General features: G+C 49.3%; 4 protein-coding genes across 4 annotated transcripts; all 4 read left to right on the top strand.

The window, feature by feature from the left end:
• Positions 1-1,216: 1,216 nt before the first annotated feature.
• Positions 1,217-7,235, top strand: AK88_04292 (uncharacterized protein; the record flags this gene model as incomplete). Its single annotated transcript, XM_012481902.1, has 7 exons — positions 1,217-1,303; positions 1,557-2,726; positions 2,878-3,619; positions 4,117-4,533; positions 5,031-5,057; positions 5,121-5,650; positions 5,823-7,235. 7 exons carry the CDS (start codon positions 1,217-1,219, stop codon positions 7,233-7,235), a joined length of 4,386 nt encoding a protein of 1,461 aa, XP_012337325.1.
• Positions 7,236-8,591: 1,356 nt separating this feature from the next.
• On the top strand, positions 8,592-12,347 carry AK88_04291 (uncharacterized protein; the record flags this gene model as incomplete). The annotated part of the gene is made up of 5 exons (XM_012481901.1): positions 8,592-8,672; positions 8,913-9,768; positions 10,084-10,419; positions 10,859-11,508; positions 11,670-12,347. The coding sequence occupies 5 exons, from the start codon at positions 8,592-8,594 to the stop codon at positions 12,345-12,347; spliced, it is 2,601 nt and encodes an 866-aa protein (XP_012337324.1).
• A 63-nt stretch (positions 12,348-12,410) lies between these two features.
• AK88_04290 (uncharacterized protein) lies at positions 12,411-13,070 on the top strand (the record flags this gene model as incomplete). Its single annotated transcript, XM_012481900.1, has 1 exon — positions 12,411-13,070. One exon carries the CDS (start codon positions 12,411-12,413, stop codon positions 13,068-13,070), a length of 660 nt encoding a protein of 219 aa, XP_012337323.1.
• A 1,992-nt stretch (positions 13,071-15,062) lies between these two features.
• Positions 15,063-19,601, top strand: AK88_04289 (uncharacterized protein; the record flags this gene model as incomplete). The annotated part of the gene is made up of 4 exons (XM_012481899.1): positions 15,063-15,804; positions 16,205-16,833; positions 17,377-18,086; positions 18,338-19,601. The coding sequence occupies 4 exons, from the start codon at positions 15,063-15,065 to the stop codon at positions 19,599-19,601; spliced, it is 3,345 nt and encodes a 1,114-aa protein (XP_012337322.1).
• Positions 19,602-19,947: the final 346 nt, after the last annotated feature.

Genomic DNA, 19,947 nt, shown 5'->3' with positions numbered 1-19,947 from the left:
CCTTCGGATGACGGCGCATATGCATGCGACATAACGCATGCTAACGGTAGACCACTTTTACTTCATTATGTGATATACATAATACATTTCTTGTTTACATTATTCTATACCTTCTTTTTTTTTTTTCTGCTCTCTTCTACTTGTGCTTACATTTGCCTTGTTCTTTTTCTGTGTAGTCCACTTCTTTTAACATGACTATACAGATACGGTTGTAGAGGTTAAATGCATATAAAATGTAGATTTACATGAATAATATGAAGGGTTAGTATTCTCCTTTATGTGAAGTTAATTATTAAAAGCTGCAAACGTGCATTCTACGGGCATAGTGCAGCACAACTATAGCATGCGACTACGCATTCGAGTGTAAGGAGAACTTGTCTCTCCGCGCAAACGCGGCCGGGTAAACGCGGCCGCGTCAACCGCATTGTAGCCGAGCAAACGCGGCCGGGTACACGATTCGACGAAGTAGCCGAGTAAGGGTTTGTCCGAATGTAAGACGGAGGAGAGATTGTCTCTGCGAGCAACGCGTCGACCAAAGCGGCCGAGTAAACGGGATTGTCCGCGCGTAACAAGGCGGGAGATTGTCTCTCCGAGTACACGCGTCGACGACGTAGCCGAGTGTAACCACGATTCGACGCAGTAGCCGAGTAAAGCGGCCGAGTGTAAGAAAGGAGGGAGACATTGTCTCTCCGAGCAAACGTGGCCGGGTACTCGCCCTTATCCGAGTGACGCGACTCGACGAAGTAGCCGAGTAAGCATTGTGCCGAGGGTAAGAAGGAGGAGAGATTGTCTCTCCGAGCAAACACGGCCGGGTACGGGTTTGTTCGAGTACGGCATTGTCCGTGTGCCGTGATTTGATGGAAGGATCCACAGAGAGGGGCATCACAGAGAGGGAGGACAGAGAGAGCGGGAGAGCTCACGGAACACACATATTTTGTGGGAGGGCGAAAAACGACGGACGCAACGCGGCCACGACGGAACAAGACATTGATGTTGTTGTTGTTCGTTTTAGGTGTGCGCACAGAGAGTGTTGTAGAAGGGGCTATTTGTGGTTAAGGATTTTAGTGCACAAGGCGCAGTAATATTTGAAGCATGCACGACTAGAAGTTTCTGTTAGTGGAATATGATTCCGAAGGCTAATGTACAGTTAATGTGGCCTTTGAATAAGTATCAAGGATAGTGGCATCCTATATACAACTAAAATAGGAGGAAAACCATGTGGAACTATTTAATATTATTATGGGACAATTATATTGAGCAGGGAAGGACAAAAATAGGAGTGAAGGAAGATGACAAATTTAGGGTACGTTAATATATATAAAAGAGTGGGGGACAGCGTCGCTGCATTATAATGTGCATATGTAGTGGAGTCACATTGAGAATTGCACTGGGCAGCCTATATGCTTTTATATTGTAAAGTTCTGTGCGTCATTCAGACGGGGGAAATGCATATATATAAGGGCAGAGTGTAATTCTGTACAGCATTATATAACAAAGAAAAGTGAAGGAAAATATATTGTTCACATCCTAACATATGATGCATCTTGTACGCATAGAAACTCTTCTGGAACAATGTGGGAACACTGTGGGAGGATTTTAGGAGTTATATGGAGAGTACTGCGGAAAGCACGAAAGCGCAGTCAATGTGTGAAATAGGACGGGAGACTGATGTAGCTAAAGGACAAATGTGGACTGCTGAGGACATGGGTATATGCGAGATGGCGCTTATAGCGTTACGTTTTAAACATGGAGTTGATTTATCCGGGAATCCTGTGAGACGCAGGCATATGGACGAAGATACAGAGAAGGTAGACCCTTATATGACATGCATCCTGACAAATATATTTATGAAGAAAATAATGGGAATGAATTGTTTAAAGCGACCTGGTGGACTGTGGGCGTTTAATCTTGTGCATGGAGAAGTACAGGACGTTCTGCACCAGCAGTTCGGTAATGTGGAGTGTGAGTGGAAGGATGCAGGGATAGGTGGAGATGGCAGTGGAAGAGATGAAAAGGATAGAGATCTTTGGGAAGTAATGAATAGATGGAATGAAGGCCATAAGATGAACCTAGGGGACGGGGATTGGGGAGTGTTGGGGCCAGGATGTCATGTGGAGAAGAAAGCAGGCGCGACACTAGGCGATGGGGACCACAGTACGGCGTTGACGGAGAAAGTGAAGGAAGAGATAAGCAACGTGCAGGAGGATATAAAAGTGAAAGTGTCGAAAATATTAAAGGGAATAGGAGTTTGTAGTGATGGGGATGACAATTGTGTAAAGAAATTATTAGAGCAGGAGAGAGATAGGGAGAAGAACGACCAGGACTCCCGTTCAAAGGCTCTAGGCGGTAACGGACCGTCACAGGGGGACGTGAAAACATCATCAACAGCAAGGCCACCACGGCCATCAAGACCAGCAGCAGAAGGCGGAGGATCACAGGATACAAAGACAACATCAACACAAGCAGGCGGGTCACAAGCGGGTACTGCACGTACAGGGGGGAACGCCCCGGCCACAGCAGGCAACGCTACCAAACCAGTAGCGGCGAAACCGGCAACATCGGGAACGGGACCGGGGACGACGTCAGCTGGTGGTGGTAGTGGTAGTGATGGTAAGTCTGGTGCTGCCGCAGAGAAGGGGACGACGACGACCAAACAAGAGGATTGTCCATGGAAGAGCATATTGGAAGGCAAGAGCAGGCACGTACACGTGCTGCAGAATTATGATGTAAGTTTACGTGAAGGAAACAGGGAAGAACACGAAGAAAAACCTATTAATACAGTTACATGTATATATCAGAGTGTCCACGCTCCTGGTGGGTAAAATACACATGAAATGTAGTCATGCATATTCCCATATTCCCATGTACATCATACAGAGTGATGCACTGCAAAAAATGAAGACCGCATTGCAGGCCTTTATTGATTATATGCAGGAGCACACGGATCAGATGGATGCATACGGTGCCAACTGTGATAATTCTGGTTGGGATGATTTCGACGATGCTCATCAATATAAGGGACAAACGGTAGCAGATGTCGTACGGTGCAGACTTATGAGTGTTGCACTATTCTTTGCAAACGGTGATAATATACCACGGAACAGCAGAGATATGGATGACGATAAATTGTACGAAAGGTTCCGGTGTGAGGTAGCGAACGTATTTGGATACATGCTCAAGAATCAGTATTGCAAACATAATCCAGGATGGAAGAGGGGTGTGGAGTACGCTTGGAAAACAATGAAGAACATGCACAAAGATAAGGATGGTAAAATAATATTATCTGGTCCTGTTATGGATGGAAGATGCACACAATGTGGGTATGGAGATAATAAGACGCAACCAGGAATAATAAATGGAGACATAGCAGAGTGGTTAGTAGACCATGGAATAATGGAAGAAATAGGGACCATAGAGGGCGACATGCCGTGTGAAGAGCAGTGGAAAAGTTATATTAATAGGAAGGCAATAGAAGGGGCGCCTATTAAGAAAATTTTGACCCCAGGCGGAATTAAAGAAATGAACAAAGTGGGGAAGCACGTCAAGGAAAAAGCAACAAGGGTCTTTGAGAAAGCGAAGGAAAAGGTAAAGGCAGAAATTCAAACGAAGGAAAAGGAAGGTAAGAATACGACTCGTAACAATACTAACGTACGGTCCGATACGGCCCGTATGCATGCCACCACAACAACGCACATACGCGGCGGAAAAGCACAGCAAACGACTTCGTTGACGTTGAGCGGCGACCACGATTATGTAGCGAGGGCCTGTGTAGACGAGGTCTGTATGTGTGCGGCGTCACGGCGTAATAGTGCTCGGACAGTGGTGCGTGAGATGGAGAGAAGGCAGCGAGTGTGTGTGCGGTAGGGGCGACGAGAGATGCACCGGACCGCGGTCGCGGACGGCGAAAAGTAGAAGTGTACGGCTACCATCTACCCCCAGTTCACCGAGTACGCAGTCAACCGAGTGCACCTGGACCCACTGCATCGACCCACTGCATCGACGCATGCAGCCGGACGCCCACCCTGCCGGTACCTGACCGAACCGTCCCGCCCCTGCTCTCTGTGCCACGTGTGTCCCTTTTTTTTTTTATCATCTTTCTTCCGCCTTCATTTGCAGGAGGCAAGAAACCGGAAGTACCACCACCTAAGGTACCAGAGGCACCAACGGAGCCTATTCCTGAGAAGAAGGACGAGAACAAGGCCCCGGCACCATCCTCACCATCATCAGCAGGCAGGCACGATCCGTCCACAGGCGCAGATGGGACACAACCACAAGCACCGGCATCCCCAGTATTACCAGCAAGACCACCACCACCACCTCCTCCTCCACCAGAACCCGCACGTCCAGCAGAACCATCAGAACCACAAGGAGCCACACGTGCTGCAGCACCAGACACAAACAAGGATAGTCCAGGAAGCACAGGTAAGGATACGCCCAACTGCACAAGGGACCTTTCATATGAAAGCTCCACGAATCCTGGTCTCCGTATTACCATCTCAGGCATTAGTCCTGATCCTGTACCTGGATGCTCAGGTAATGACACTATTCAGGCATGTTGCACAATAATATATATGCTCGCCCACACACGGGAAACAACAACAGACAAAAAAACAACAACTTCGTAGCGAGAAAAAGGCAGAGAATGAGAATGAGGAAGAGAGTAAGTCGCGCATAAGGTAGCGGCCTGTAGAGAGACGTAGAGACGTAGACGGGTACACGTCGACGTCGACGTAGACAGACACACACCGCCACACACACACACTGTGTGTGCGTTGTGTGTTGTGTGCGAGAGAGAGAGAGTCTGTTCCCGGGGTGGCACCGTAACCACCCTACCCCCGTCCGTCTCCTGCCCCCGTGCTCCCATCCCCGTCCGTCTCCTGCCTCCACGCCTGCCTTCGCACCGTGGCACCATGTGGCCAACCATGAGCGATGGACCATGGTGCCGACCGTGTAGCCCACCTTGTAGCCAACCAATCAACGCACACCACTTGAGTTATTTCCATATTCTTCCTTTTCGTTCAAACTCACAGGTACTGGAACTACACAGATCACGACAGGTAACGGTCAGGAGGCTTCACCGCCGGTACCCGCCCCCGCACCGGAACCACACCCCCCACCAGAACCAGCTGAACCTGCAAAAACATCACCCTCTGTTGACACTACAACGGGGAACTCAGGAGACCACATTCCCTCACAGAAACCTACTGCTAGTGTACCATCAGGACCCAACAGTACACCTGCTCCGGACAAAACCCACGTTGACGGTGCCGTCGTCGACGGAGGCAACGATGACCCCCCTCCTCTCAATCCACCCAAACCAAAACCGAACCCGAACCCAAATCAATCGGGTGCAAGCGGTAGCGGCAGCACCGGTCAGCCGGACGCAAGTGGTTCCTCTGGTACAGGTTCTACTGGGGCCCAAAACCCCGGTTCCTCTGGTCCAGGTTCTGCGGGGACAGGAGCAACTGGGACTCCGGGTACCGGGTCTTCTCCTTCCGGTGGTCCAAGTCAAGACAACAACCAGCAAGAGCAACCTCAACCTCCCCTTCCTTCCCCGAAACCCTTCGACCCCAAGGATCTTATCCCGTACACCCCCGCGATCATTCCCGCCGTTGTTGGTATTGGGATCATTGCATTCTTCCTATGGAAGGTACGTATATACGACCATGCGGGCATGCCGCATGTGCAGGATGTTTATACCTCAGAAACTCACTACGGGCTCCACTATATGATCGTTCGAACCCATATATTCTCCTACACCCTCGTTCATTCCTTTTATCCTACCGTGCCCACCCTGCTCTTTACCCCCTTTTTCTGTTTAGTACTTTGCTTACCTCGGACAAAGACGACGACGAACATATCGAACCATTCGTGACGTGCCGTCACCGCCACTCGACGAAGAAATTCTAGACCATCTAGAACGCGGCGACCTACCACCACCCGATTACGGGTACGCGATGAGTAGGGATAGGCAACCTGCGTCAATATCCGGTAAAGGACGCCCGCCACGCGCGCATAAGCGCACCATCATCGAGCTACATCTAGAAGTGCTCAACGAATGTGAAGTGACCGAATGGGAAAACGTCAAACAGGACTATTTGCAGATTGTCGTGGAGGTGTTTGCGCGTGACTTGGAGCGGGACCCGATTATGTGCAGTAGAATCTTGGATGTTCCGACCTCGCACGCCGCTTTAGCAACCCATGATTCGACAACCCGGAATCCACCCACGGACATCGACGGAACAAATCCATTACCACCGCATGCAGACGACCCCGATCCTTGGAGTTGTATGGAAACCATACAGTTAGCAACGGACTCTTGTGCACCGAATGAACACCACCCCGATCCATGGAGTTGTATGGAAAACATACAGTTAGCAACGAACCCTTGTCGCCCTAACGAAGATAACCCATGGAGTTGTATGGAAACCATGCAGTTAGCACGGGAGCGTGCTCCGCCTAACGAAGATAACCCATGGACTTGTATGGACCACATACAGTTAGCCACGGCACCTGGTCCACCTACTGACTGGGATTCATGGAGTTGTATGAAATCCATACAGTTAGCAACGGACCCTTGTGCACCTGACGACGAGCACCCCGACCCATGGAGTTGTATGGAAAATATCGAGTTAGATGCACAACACAGTCGTGCTCATTCGAACCACGGCGACGAGACGTTGGCGTGCACCCACTGGATTAACTGGATTGACCGCCACAAGCACCTATTGCGGGCGTGCACGACGCAGCCGTGGTTTTTGCAGCTAACGTTGGCATGGAAACAATATTATCAACAACATACGGCAGACGACGTATCCGGCAATAGTGAACTCGGTGAGCGTGGCCATATGCCATCCGCAGACATGACGAAACTGCGATGGTGGAAACAGTGGATAGCGCAACAACATCGGCACATGCGTATGTATAACGCGGAGGAGTGGTTTCAACATTTGTTGAATAATGTAGAGGAGGCGACAACACCGGCAAAAGGCGAAGTACCTATAGCGGAAAAAGGCATAGAAGTGGACAAAGTAATGGCCGCAGCAGACATGCTACAAGTGAGAGATGTACCACGCGCGCAACCACCCCATGAGCAACCTTACATGACAAACCCGTTAACCGCTCAAACATGGATGCTGATCCTGGCATTAGTCATAGAACAGTGCGAGCTCGAATGTCGTTTGCAGCAGACGGAGTTATATGTGGATGACCTATTGCAACAGTGTTCACATTAGTATGACCGCGCCATATGCATGCGACATAACGCATGGTGACCGTACACCACTTTTACTTCATTATGTGATATACATAATATATTTCGCGTTTACATTATTCTATACCGTCTTTTTTTTTTCTGCTCTCTTCTGCTTACTTGTGCTTACTTTTGCCTTTGCTTTTGTTCTTTTTCTGTGTAGTCAACTTTTAACATGACCATAGGAACCGGTGGGCACCGGTTAAATGCATATACAATGTAGATTTACATGAATAATATGAACGGGTCGTATTCTCCTTTATGGGAAATTTTTTATTAAAAGCTGCGCAAGTGCATTCTAAGCGTATAGTGCACAACAAACATAGAATGCGCATACGCATTCGCGTATACGGAGCGCTTGTCTCTCCGCGCAAACGCGGCCGCGTACACCGCATTGTCGTCGAGTGTAACAAGGACGAGAAATTGTCTCTCCGAGCACGCGCGTCGACCAAAGCGGCAGGGTAAACCGCATTGTAGCCGAGTGCACGAAGGAGGCCCATTGTCTCCGCGCACCCGCGGTCGAGTGTAACAACGATTCGACGACGTCGCCCAGTGAAGCGGTTCGCTTACGGCGTTCGAGTAGACGATTCGACGAAGTGGCCGAGTGTAAGAAGGAGGACACATTGTCTCTCCGAGCAAACTCGTCGACCACAGCGGCCGCGTGTAAGAAGGATTCGACGCAGTAGACGAGTGTAAGAACGGAGGGAGACATTGTCTCTCCGAGCAAACGCGTCGACCAACGCGGCCAAGTGTAAGCACAATTCGACGTAGTAGCCGAGTGTAAGAAGGACGAGGATTGTTTCTCCGAGAAACGTGGCCTGGTAAGCAGCAGTCGACGAAGTAGCCGAGTAAAGCGGTTCGATTACGGCGTTCGAGTAAACGATTCGACGAAGTAGCCGTGTGTACGACGGAAGAATAATTTGATGTTGTTGTTATACTTCGGTTTATTGTAGACCGGTGCAGTAACGGCGTTATTCATGACGCGTTGCGTGTGTAGGTAGTGTAGGGTACTTATTTTTTTTTCCTTTCTACCTTTCTTTTTCTTGTTCTTTTTTTCTTTTTGTTGTGCTCCTCTATATTTATTCCTCTGTCATTCTCAATATATGGTTCCTGCGGCATTTAATAACAGTAGAAGAATGTGATTGCATACAGGGCAAATACGGCTTTTGTTCTCTATAGAGTTCCAATGTTATGTGTTACGGCCAGCAGTTACTCATCAGTAGTAAAGGTAGAATATAACCAGGCCTAGAGGGGCCATGTGACGGTTAATATAGTGCAAGTGGGACATTGGGGAAATACTCAGGTGTGTAATATTGGAGCTAATCGAAGACGAAGCAGTATGTCGGCTAAGGAATTAGGGGATATATTGGCAAAGTATGTGACTGCTAGGGGCCTACAGGGAAATGATGACGGATATCAGGTAATAATTTGTGAAAGAAAGAAGAGAAAGCCTAAACGCACGCTATCACATATGTTACTGTCACGTGTAAATCAGTGTAGCAGGATGTTGCTGCATGTATAATTGTAACATTGAATGCGGAACTTTAGAACAGAGTAATAGGCACGAGCGACGTCGTGCTATGTGAATGTTTGAATGCAAAGAGTGAATGAATACGCATGCACACAGATCCAGCGTACGTGTGCATATTATACATTTCAGGCAAGTCTAAAGAAGGACATAGGAGCCAGGCTCGAGGAGTTTATTCAACATATGGAGAAGATGGAGCCAAATATGGACGCCTTGGGTTCAAACTGTAATAATTATGGTTGGCAACATTGGGCAGATCAGGCTGCCTCGCCGAGGGTGGGTCACAATGAAGGTGACAGGATTCCGTGCAAATTTATGACAATTGCTTTATATTTCCTGAAAAGATGGAGTCACAATGCAGGACTCCATGATGACGAAAAGACGAATGATATGAAGTTAAAAGGTTACATGAGATGTGCAGTAGTGCATATGTTCACGGAAATATTGTTTGAATACGTGTGTAGAAGGAAATGGGGTACATTTTATGCATGGTACTCGGTGCATGGAATGATGCAGGACGGAGGAATAAAGACGTCAGCCGCTGCGACAGAATGCGCGATGGACCGACTGATGGATATAACGCGCGGCACTTGGAGTATGAGTGAGGAGATTAAAGAAGGGTTAAGGAACAATGCCACACTAAAAAGTATGCTAAGAAGGAACAAAATGGAGAACGCGTGTCAGAAAAAGATAAAGCCGGAGCAGACCAAGGACAATAGACCGCTGGATTCGAACAGGCAGACTGACAAGGCCAGCGGGAAAATAAGGGTGGAGGAGAGATTGAACACAGGATTGAAAACTGTTCTAAAGAAAGTTCAAAAGGAAATATCCAGGAAGGGAGGAACCGATCCGGATGAGACGGATTCCGATGAAGAGGACACCATGAGTGACAATGAAGAAGCGGATGAGCAGAACACGGAAATTGCGGGCGGTAAGTACACGAATAGCAACAATAGGCATATGAATACCCATACACCCGGTACAAATAGTAAGGGCGGCCACCACAACAACGCACACGCAACGGTGAGCAACAACACGCAAACGGCAGCCACAACAGCACCCCCTCGTTAAGCTGACGTGTGCAGCCACGACGGGAGCGACGAACGTACCGTGAAGAGGCAGCGGCGGTGAGGCACCGGGCAAGGGACGAGCGGACGCGATGACGGCGACAAATAAAAGTTGTACTGTTACCATCCCATCCACTGCACGCCGTTCCACCCTTCCCCATAGCTTTCTTCTGTGTTTATCCATCCTCTTGTTTTGTAACACTCGCCCTTGTCAACATATCTTGTCCCCTTCGCAGGCGCTCAACCACCAAAACCAGCACTCGCGGACACCGGCGGCGGCAGGTCACAGTCCGAATCAACACCGACAGGATCGGCGCAGCAACCACAGGCACCGGCATCCCCAGTATTACCAGCAAGACCACCACCACCTCCTCCACCAAGTACACCATCAACACCATCAGAACCCACAGGAGCCACACGTGCTGCAGCACCAAATGGAGCCGGGCAACAGCCTACGCCGGTACCCACAGAAAGTAACGGTAAGGAAACGGCGTGCCCCAAAGACGTTCAGGAAGAAAGCTTGGGGGCTGGAAGAGTTAGTATTGCATTTGAACCTGGACCTGAATGTAAAGGTAAAGGGAATACCAGCCCTAAGTATTCCACTTTATACAGTAGTACGGAAACTGTCCTCAGCTGACAGTGTACATCACAGTACACGGATCCATGCCCCAACGCAGAGCACAGGAGTGAACAAAAAAAAAAAACAAAAAAGAAACAACAATTTCCGCAGACAGAACACGGAGAGAGAGAAACCACGGAGAGAGAGAAACCAAACGTCGAATAAGAATAAGCGGGGGAGATTGAGCGGCCGAGAGTCTGTGTTGAGTTGTGTGTGTTGTGTGTTGTGTGGGACAGAGAGAGAGTCTGTTCCCGGGGTGGCACCTTAACCACCGTTGGCACTGTGGTGCAGACCATCGGTTGCCGACCATGTGGTCAACGCTAGTCAATCAACAACCACCGCTGAAAACGTCAGTTTCATCATCTTCCTTCTTCCCTTACACTTCCCCTCAGGACCTGCAGGCGTAAACACCACACCTACAAAGGATTCACAAAAACCAGCACCAGAACCACCGGCACCACCACCGAAGGCAGCACAACCAGAACCAGCAACATCCTCCAGTGGAGCCGCAGCGGCATCCCCTGGTCTAGTTGGTCCACCAGGTGAAAAAGGTGCAACCGGTGACGAAGGTAAACCCGAGGGTGGAGGTGCCAATGCCGTCGTCGATGGCGGCAACGATGACCCCCCTCCGCTCAATCCACCCAAACCAGAAACCACGAACCCGAACCCAGATCAATCGGGTAGCAGCGGATCCGCTGACGGCGGCACTGGCAATGATCAAACTGCTGTTTCCTCCGGAGGTAGTGCCCCAAGTCCGCCTGCGGCAGCTGGAGGGGGCGGGACGTCCTCTACATCGGGTTCCTCCACTATAAATAGACATGATACGCCGCGATTGGACTTAAATTTTGGCAGATATACAGTAGGTGTAGGTGGATCCTATGGACCATATGGGAAACCTGTTACACCCGTGGGGAAATCAACTAATGCGTTTGATGATACTATCCCCCCCATCTTTACTGCAACGGATATTTTCCTTTCTACTCCTGTTCTTATCTTCTTTGCATTTGTCACTTCTCTTATCCTGCTCTTTTTTCTTGGCAAGGTAAGCAAGCACAACGCGCATACGACACGAGACCCCGTGCATTCGTATCAGTCATATGTACCATAGAAAAATTTGTTCCTACGGAGCTTCCTTACATGATGATACCACCAAATGCACTCTTCTACATCGTCCTTCATCTTTTTTTTTGTTTTTTGTTGTAGTCTTTTGCCTACCTCGCCAAACGACGACGCACATATCGAACCGTTCGTGACGTGCCGTCACCGCCACTCGACGAAGAAATATTGGACCATCTACAACGCGGCGAACTACCGCCACCCGATTACGGGTACACCATAGTTAGGGATAGGCAACCTGCGTCAACATCCGGTAGAGGCCGCCCACCGTGCGTGCATAAGTGCACCATCATCGAGCTACATCTAGAAGTGCTCAACGAATGTGAAGCGGCCGAATGGGAAAACGTCAAAGACGACTATTTGCAAATACTCGTGGACGAGTTTGCGCCCGACTTGCAGCAGGACGCAAACGGGCATAGTAGGTCCTTGGATTCTCCTAGCACACACCAGGATTTATCAGGAAACAATGTTTCCTCCATGCTCGATCCACCCACTGACATCGACGCAACAAATCGATTACCACCGAATGAACACGACCACGATCCATGGAAGTGTATGGAAACCATACAGTTAGAACAGGACACTTCTCCACCTAACGAAGAGCACCGATGGAGTTGTATGGAATCCATACAGTTACCAACGGACACTTTTCCACCTAATGACTGCGATCCATGGAGTTGTATGGAAACCATACCATTACAAACGGACCCTTGCCCACCTAATGAAGATGACTCCGATGCATGGAAGTGTATGGAAACCATATAATTACAACCGGACCCTTCCCCACCTAACAACGACGACCCCGATCCATGGAGTTGTATGGAAACCATGCAGTTAGAAACGGACCCTTGTGCACCGAATGCACACGACCCCGATCCATGGAGTTGTATGCAACACATACAGTTAGATGCAGAACAGAATGCTCATTCCAACCCCGCGCACGCGACGTCGGCGTGCACCCATTGGATTAACTGCATTGACCGCAACAAACATATGTTGCGGCAGTTCACGGGGCACACGTGGTTTAATGCCCTCAAATTGCAATGGAAACAATATCTGCGCGAGCACATGGCGGCAGACGCAGACAACGGGCACCGTGCATTCGGTGAATTGGCAACCCCGCCGATGATGAAACTGTGGTTGTGGAAAGCATGGGTAGCGCAACAACATCGGCAAATGCGTATGTATAACGCGGAGGAGTGGTTTAAGCATTTGTTGAATAATGTAGAGGACCAGACAGTACCGCAAAACGGCGACGTACCTGGAGTGGGAAACGACTTAGAAGTGGAAAAAGTAATGGAAGCAGAAGATAGCGTCCGAGATTTACCACGGTCGCAACTGCATCAGCACCTTTACATGAACAAACGGTTAACCGCTAAAACGTGGATACTGCTCCTGGCATTAGTCATAGAACAGTGCGAGGTCGAATGTCGTTTGCACGATAGGGAGTTATATGTGGATGACCTATTGCACAAGCTCTGCAATTAACATGACGGCGCTCATGCATGCGACATAACGAATGCTAACCGTACACCACTTTTACTTCATTATGTGATATACATAATATATATCTTGTTTGTACTATTCCATACCTTGCTTTTTTTTTCTGCTGTGTTCTGCTTACTTCTGTTTTCCTTTGTTTTTGTTTGTTTCTTGTTATGTTGTCAACATCTTTTAACATGACCATGGGCACAGGTGCGTACCGGTTAAATGCATATAACATGTACATTTACATGAATAATATGAAGGGGTAGTATTCTCCTTTATGTGAAGTTCATTATTAAAACATGCGCACGTGCATTCTACGGGTATGGTGCAGACCAAATATAGCATGCGCATACGCATTCGCGCATAAGGCGAGATTGTCTCTCCGAGGACACGCGTCCGCGTAAACCGCATTGTAGCCGAGTGTACGCACGATTCGACGAAGTAGCCCAGTGTAACCAGGAGGAGACATTGTCTCTCCGAGCACACGCGTCGAACAACGCGGCCCAGTGTAGGAAGCATTCGACGAAGTAGCCGAGCGTAAGAACGGAGGAGAGATTGTCTCTACGAGCAAACGCGTCGACCACAGCGGCCGAGTAAGCACGGCTATTGTGTGCGAGCAAACGCGGCCGAGTGTAACCACGATTCGACGTAGTAGCCGAGTGTAACAACGGAGGGAGACATTGTCTCTCCGAGCAAACGCGTCCACCACAGCGGCCGAGTAAGCACGGCTATTGTGTGCGAGCAAACGCGGCCGGGTAAACCGATTGTCCGAGGAAGTGGCCGAGTGTAAGACGGATTCGACGAAGTAGCCGAGTAAGGGGTTCGAGTGCGGGATCAGAGAGAGGCGGAAGCGCACAGCAGGGAACACACATATTTTGTGGTAGGGCGAACAGCGTCGGCAACAGGGGTAGCAACGACGGAAGAAGAAATTGATGTTGTTATACTGCGGTTTTAGGTGTACACGGGGTTTAAGTGTACGCACACAGAGAGACAACGTGTGTGACAGGCGTTTAATGGACAAAGGGCGGCAGAGGGGGCGGGGGGCGTTATTAACGACGTGGTGTAGCGTTTTTCCTGTTTTTTCTTGTCTTTTTTTTTTTTTTTTCTTTTCTTTTTTTCTTTTTTTCATAAGTGCGTTATGGGAATTGAAGTAAATGGCACAGTTATTTGCAGTATATAGCGTTAGGAAGCAGTACATGCAGCATATTGTATAGTAGCAGATTATTCTGATTCATATACTCAGGTTACTTTACGCATTGGGATTATAACCTGATGGCACAGTTATTTTGTTAATAGTCTTCGTGTTTCCTTTTGTACATATTTCTGTCTCTTTTTTTACATTGTTTCTCTTTCCTCCCTTTTTCTACTCTTCATTCTATTCTTCTTATGCGTGCCCTTCAGTCTTTTTAGTCTGTTCCTCTTTTTCAGTTGTATGGCACGCCTATGTAGAAGTTGAATGAATTAAAAATTTGTAGTGTGTACATGTTAGCTAGCATAAATGAGAAAGGGGAAACCTATGATTCATGCACACCAGGCAGTGTCATAGTCAACGGTATAGCACGTGCGGGAATAACAAATTCATTAGATACTGTAATGATATGCGAAGCGTATGAATAGTGATCTAGTTATGTAGTAGTATCATGGCAGCGCAATTCGTACAATTACTGGCAGAGTGGCTAATACGCAGGCAAGGACAGGGAATTGACGGTTTTTACGAGGTAGGTTATGGTACGCACATCATGCAACAGAGCACAGCGCACGGAGCGCATAGGTGAGTGCAGTGATGTGCTCACCAGGAACGTCTGTTACCAGTATATATATGACTATGGCGGATATTGCATTGGCATAGTGTGTACAAGATCAGTGCTTGGACAGTAAGTATTGAACTATGAGTATTCACATACGTCATGTACTAGCAGCATTATGCCGTTGAAACATTCGGGGTCGCTACTTTACCCTTTACAGAGACAAATATGGGCAGATATGAGAACAATGATGGATCAGTTTCTTACCTATATGGAAAAAGATAATGACACACTGGTGACATCGTGTGATGATAAAGGATGGGGGCCGACAGGAATCACAAATTGGCATAATGAGGACGACACAGTCGTATGCAAAATGATGGTGCCGGCATTATTTTTCATGAATGGATGGGGGACGGGTGAACATGGGGGATACGATGCTTCGGCCGCAAGAACCCCATTAGACACATATATACGGTGCATAATTGTGAATGTATTTATGTTCCAGTTAATGAAAGCAAACTGTGGGAGAAATCACGGTATACGACAGGCATTGCACATATTAGACCAGTTTATGGCCACTGTGACTCATGCTGTTAATCTTAACATGTGTACCTGGGTGGTTAATAATGAGCTGAAAGTAGGAGGAAAAGTAATAGGCGCAGAATTTGCTGAGTGGATAAGGGGGAATGCAACAATGAAGGCCAAGATGAAACAGTTACAGGAACGTGTAAAATGCAAAAGAACGGGGAAACAGACATCTGACCACTGGAAGCGACGTATGGAATTATTGAAAGAAGGACAATTGAGGGGAGCAATGGAGAAAGAAATGACGAGTATATTAAAGAAGGTAGGGAAGCAAGTAGAGGAGATATGGGGGCCAGTTCCTTCCGAAGACGACGATGAGGACGACGACGATGATGAGGACGTAGACGAAGATGACAAAGATGAGGAAGACGCGAATGGTAAGACCAGTAAGAATACGACTCGTAAGCATACCCATCATACGGCCGCACACGGGATCACACTGCCGCATATGGACGCCGCCACCACAACAACATGCACACACACGGGCAAAACAGCGGAACAACGCATGCGGCGGAACAGCACCCCCTCGTGGAGCCGAGGGTACCGTGCAGCGGCCACTACGACAGCGGTGACGACGCACCGGAGACCAGGTGGCGACAACAAATAAAAGTGTACGCCTACCATACCACCTACCCTCCGTCCAGCCGGACCTGCCGCTACCTGACCCCATCGTCGCGCCCCGTCGTCGAGCCGGACCTGCCGCTACCTGACCGCACCGTCCCCGCCCCCTTCTTTCTGTACCACTTGTGTCCTTTTTGTTTTTATCATCCTACGATTTTTCTTCCGTTCTCGTTTTTGTAGGTGCCGCGGCAAAGCCGGTGGCAACAAAACCGGCAGCACCCACACCACAAGGCGCCAAGCCCGCGGCCATCAAGCCAGCGACGACGAAGCCGGTGCAGCCGACAACCGGCGACCAAGCATCAGGGACAGGAACACCAAGTCAGGGAAAAGGAGAAGGAGTAGCAAGGAACGAGGATACCGAGGACACGGCGCCATCACCTCCTGCACAACCGCCTGTATCACCACCGGACTCGGCAGGGACAGGACCAGGGTCACCAACATCGGCAACAGGATCGCAACCACAAGCACCGGCATCCCCAGTATTACCAGCACCGGGCACGCAACCACCTCCACCAGCGGAAACACCAAAGGAACCACCGGCCCCAGGAGGCACAGCCGGGGAAGGACAAGGACCGGGTCAGGGACCAGGACCTGGACAACAACCCCCACAGGCACCATCATCACAGCCAGGAATAGATGGAACTTTGCGGACAGACTCAGGTAAGACCCCAATGATAAACACAGACAAGACGAGTGTCCAACAGGAATCGCCCAGGACCGAGAAAGAATGTGAGAAATATGGGAGCGACCATGTCAAACTCGGCGATTGCCTGGACAAAGTACTGGAACCAAAAGTACACCATGTTAGCGTGCGCACCGATGAACCTGGTCGCGGCCAGTGGGGTGTTCCCTGCAGTTCGGGTTCAACAACAATATCCATAGGCACCTCAACACCTACACAGAATGTACCAACAGGTACGCGCAATGCACACCTGCTCACGGACGACAGGAAAAAAAAAAAAAAACACAAAACAAAAAACCAAGAAACAACTTTTCCGGAGATAACACGGACAGAGAAACCACGGAGAGAGAGACACCAAACGTCGAATGAGAGTGCGCGGCAGCGCGATCGCCCGCGCGACGGGGCGATGGATCGGTCGCGCGATGTAGACGTCGACGTAGATGCAGACGGACACACACACTGTGTGTGTGTTGTGTGTGTTGTGTGTTGTGTTGTGTGGCAGAGAGAGAGAGTCTGTTCCCGCGGTGGCACCTTGCCAACCAACGTCCGCACCGTGGCCAACCATGAGCGATGGACCATGTGGACAACCAACCATGTGCCACCACCGCTGCAAAAGTTCAGTTTCATCACATCCTTCTTCCTTCCCTTCCCCTTCCCCCTGAACTTACAGGTGAAGTCGATGTCAGTGGACCCAACACTACGAAACAACAAGACCCAGATGCAGAACCAGGTCAAGCTGCACAGCCAGAGAAACCAACATCAACCACGACACAAGAAGCATCCGAAACAGCAGCTACACCGACCCCCCCCCGCACAACCAGGACCGCAGGACGATGCAAAACCAGAAAAAACATCAGAGGACGGTTCCCCTGGCAATGGCCGCCACAAGGATGCCGTCGTTGATGGCGGCGGCAACGGACAGAATGATGACCCCCCTCCTCCCAATCCACCCAAACCAAAACCCAACCCGAACCCAAATCAATCGGGTTCATCGGGCAGCAGCGGCGTACCGGATCCAGGGACAGGTGTTGCTGGTGGCGATGGAGGAGGTTCCTCTGGAGCAGGTTCCACTGGCACTGTGAAACCAACTTCCTCAGGCACCGATTCTACCGGTCACGGTACTGCACCTACAGGAGGTGGACGTGCTGCCCTTACCCCTGACACCCCTTCCGTTTTGCCCGGCCTCACATGGGACGATGTCAAGCCGTACACCCCCGCGATCATTCCCGCGGTGGTTGGTATTGGCATCATTGCGTTTTTCCTCTGGAAGGTAAGTATATACGACAATGCGGGCATGCTGCATGTGCAGGATGTTTATGCCTCAGAAACTCCCGACGGCCTGCAATACATGATCGTTCTAACCAATATACTCCTACACCCGTATTCATTTCTTTTATGCTACCGTCCTCACCCTTACCCCCTTTTTGTGCTTAGTGTTGGGCCTACCTCGGAAAAAAACGACGACGAACATATCGAACCGTTCGTGACGTGCCGTCACCGCCACTCGACGCAGAAATATTGCAACATCTACAACGCGGCGACCTGCCGCCACCCGATTACGGGTACACGATGGTTACGCAACCTGCATCTGCTGCCGACCGCCGCGGACAACGCCCCCCACGCGTGCATAGGCGCACCATCATCGACATACACTTAGAAGTGCTCAACGAATGTGAAGCGACCGAATGGGAAAACGTCAAAGACGACTATTTGCAGATTGTCGTGCAGGAGTTTGCGCAGGACTTGATGCGGGACCCGATTATGTGCAGTAGCATCTTGGATGCTCCTAGCACAAACCAGGGTTTATCAGGGATAAATGGTTCATCCACCGTGGATCCACCCATTGACTCCGACGGCATAGATCCATGTCGACCTAACGAAGATAACCCCGATCCATGGAGTTGTATGGAAACCATACAGTTAGAAACGGACACTTCTGCATCTAACGACCCCGATCCATGGAATTGTATGGAAACTATACCGTTCGCCACGGACACTTGTCCACCTAATGACGATGACCCCGATCCATGGAAGTGCATGGAAACCATACAGTTCGCAACGCACCCATGTCCACCGAATGACCCCGATCCATGGAATTGTATGGAAACCATACAGTTAGCCACGCACCCTTGTGCACCTAACGAAGATGATCCATGGCGTTGTATGGAAACCATACAGTTCGCCACGGACCCTTGTGCACCGCATGCACACGACCACGATCCATGGAGTTGTATGCAATCCATACAGTTAGATGCAGAACAGAGTCGTGCTCATTCCAACCACAGGCAGGCGAACTCGGCCCACGACTGGCATACCCATTGGATCCCTTGGATCGACCGAAACAAACATATTCTGCGGGCGTGCACGACGCAGCCGTGGTTTTTGCAATTAAAAGCGGCTTGGAAACAATACCTGCGTGAGCACATGGCGACAAACGCAGCATCCGGTGAGCACAGGACAGCCGCAACCATGGAAAGGCAGAAACTGGACTTGTGGAGACAGTGGATAGCGCAACAATATCGGCAAATGAGTACATACACGGCAGAGGAGTGGTTCCAATACCTATTGAGGAACATAGAAGAGGAAAACACATTACACGGGCAACGAGTGCCCGGAGCTAACAAAGAACCAGTGCAAGCGGCCATCATATCCGGCCTAAACACGGAAGACACCCACTTGATGCCAGAAGTACCCCATGAAGAACATATACCATCCACCACCGTGAAACAGCGCGAACAGCAGGACCTATATCCGGATCTATATAGGACGAAATCGTTAACCGCTAAAACGTGGATACTGCTCCTGGCATTAGTCATAGAACAGTGCGAGGTCGAGAGCAGTTTGCACGATAGGGAGTTATATGTGGATGACCTATTGCACAAGCTCTGCAATTAAGATGACGGGGCATATGCATGCGGCATAACGCCTGCTGACCGTACACCACTTTTACTTCATTATGTGATATACATAATATATTTCTTGTTTGCACTATTCCATACGTTCTTTTTTTGTCCTCTCTTCTGCTTACTTCTGTTTACTTGTGCTTATTTTTGCCTTGTTTTGTTCTTTTTCTGTGTAGTCCACTTCTATTAATATAATTATGGGGCCACGGTGGTACCGGTTACATGCATATAAAATGTAGATTTAACTGAATAATATGAAGCGGTAGAATTCTCCTTTATGTGAAGTTAATTATTAACAGATGAGCAAGTGCATTCTACGGGTATAGTGCAGAACTAAT

Source organism: Plasmodium fragile, assembly GCF_000956335.1.
Source record: "Plasmodium fragile strain nilgiri unplaced genomic scaffold supercont1.58, whole genome shotgun sequence".
NCBI classification, from domain to species: domain Eukaryota; phylum Apicomplexa; class Aconoidasida; order Haemosporida; family Plasmodiidae; genus Plasmodium; species Plasmodium fragile.
This window is presented reverse-complemented; position numbering and strand designations above follow the sequence as displayed.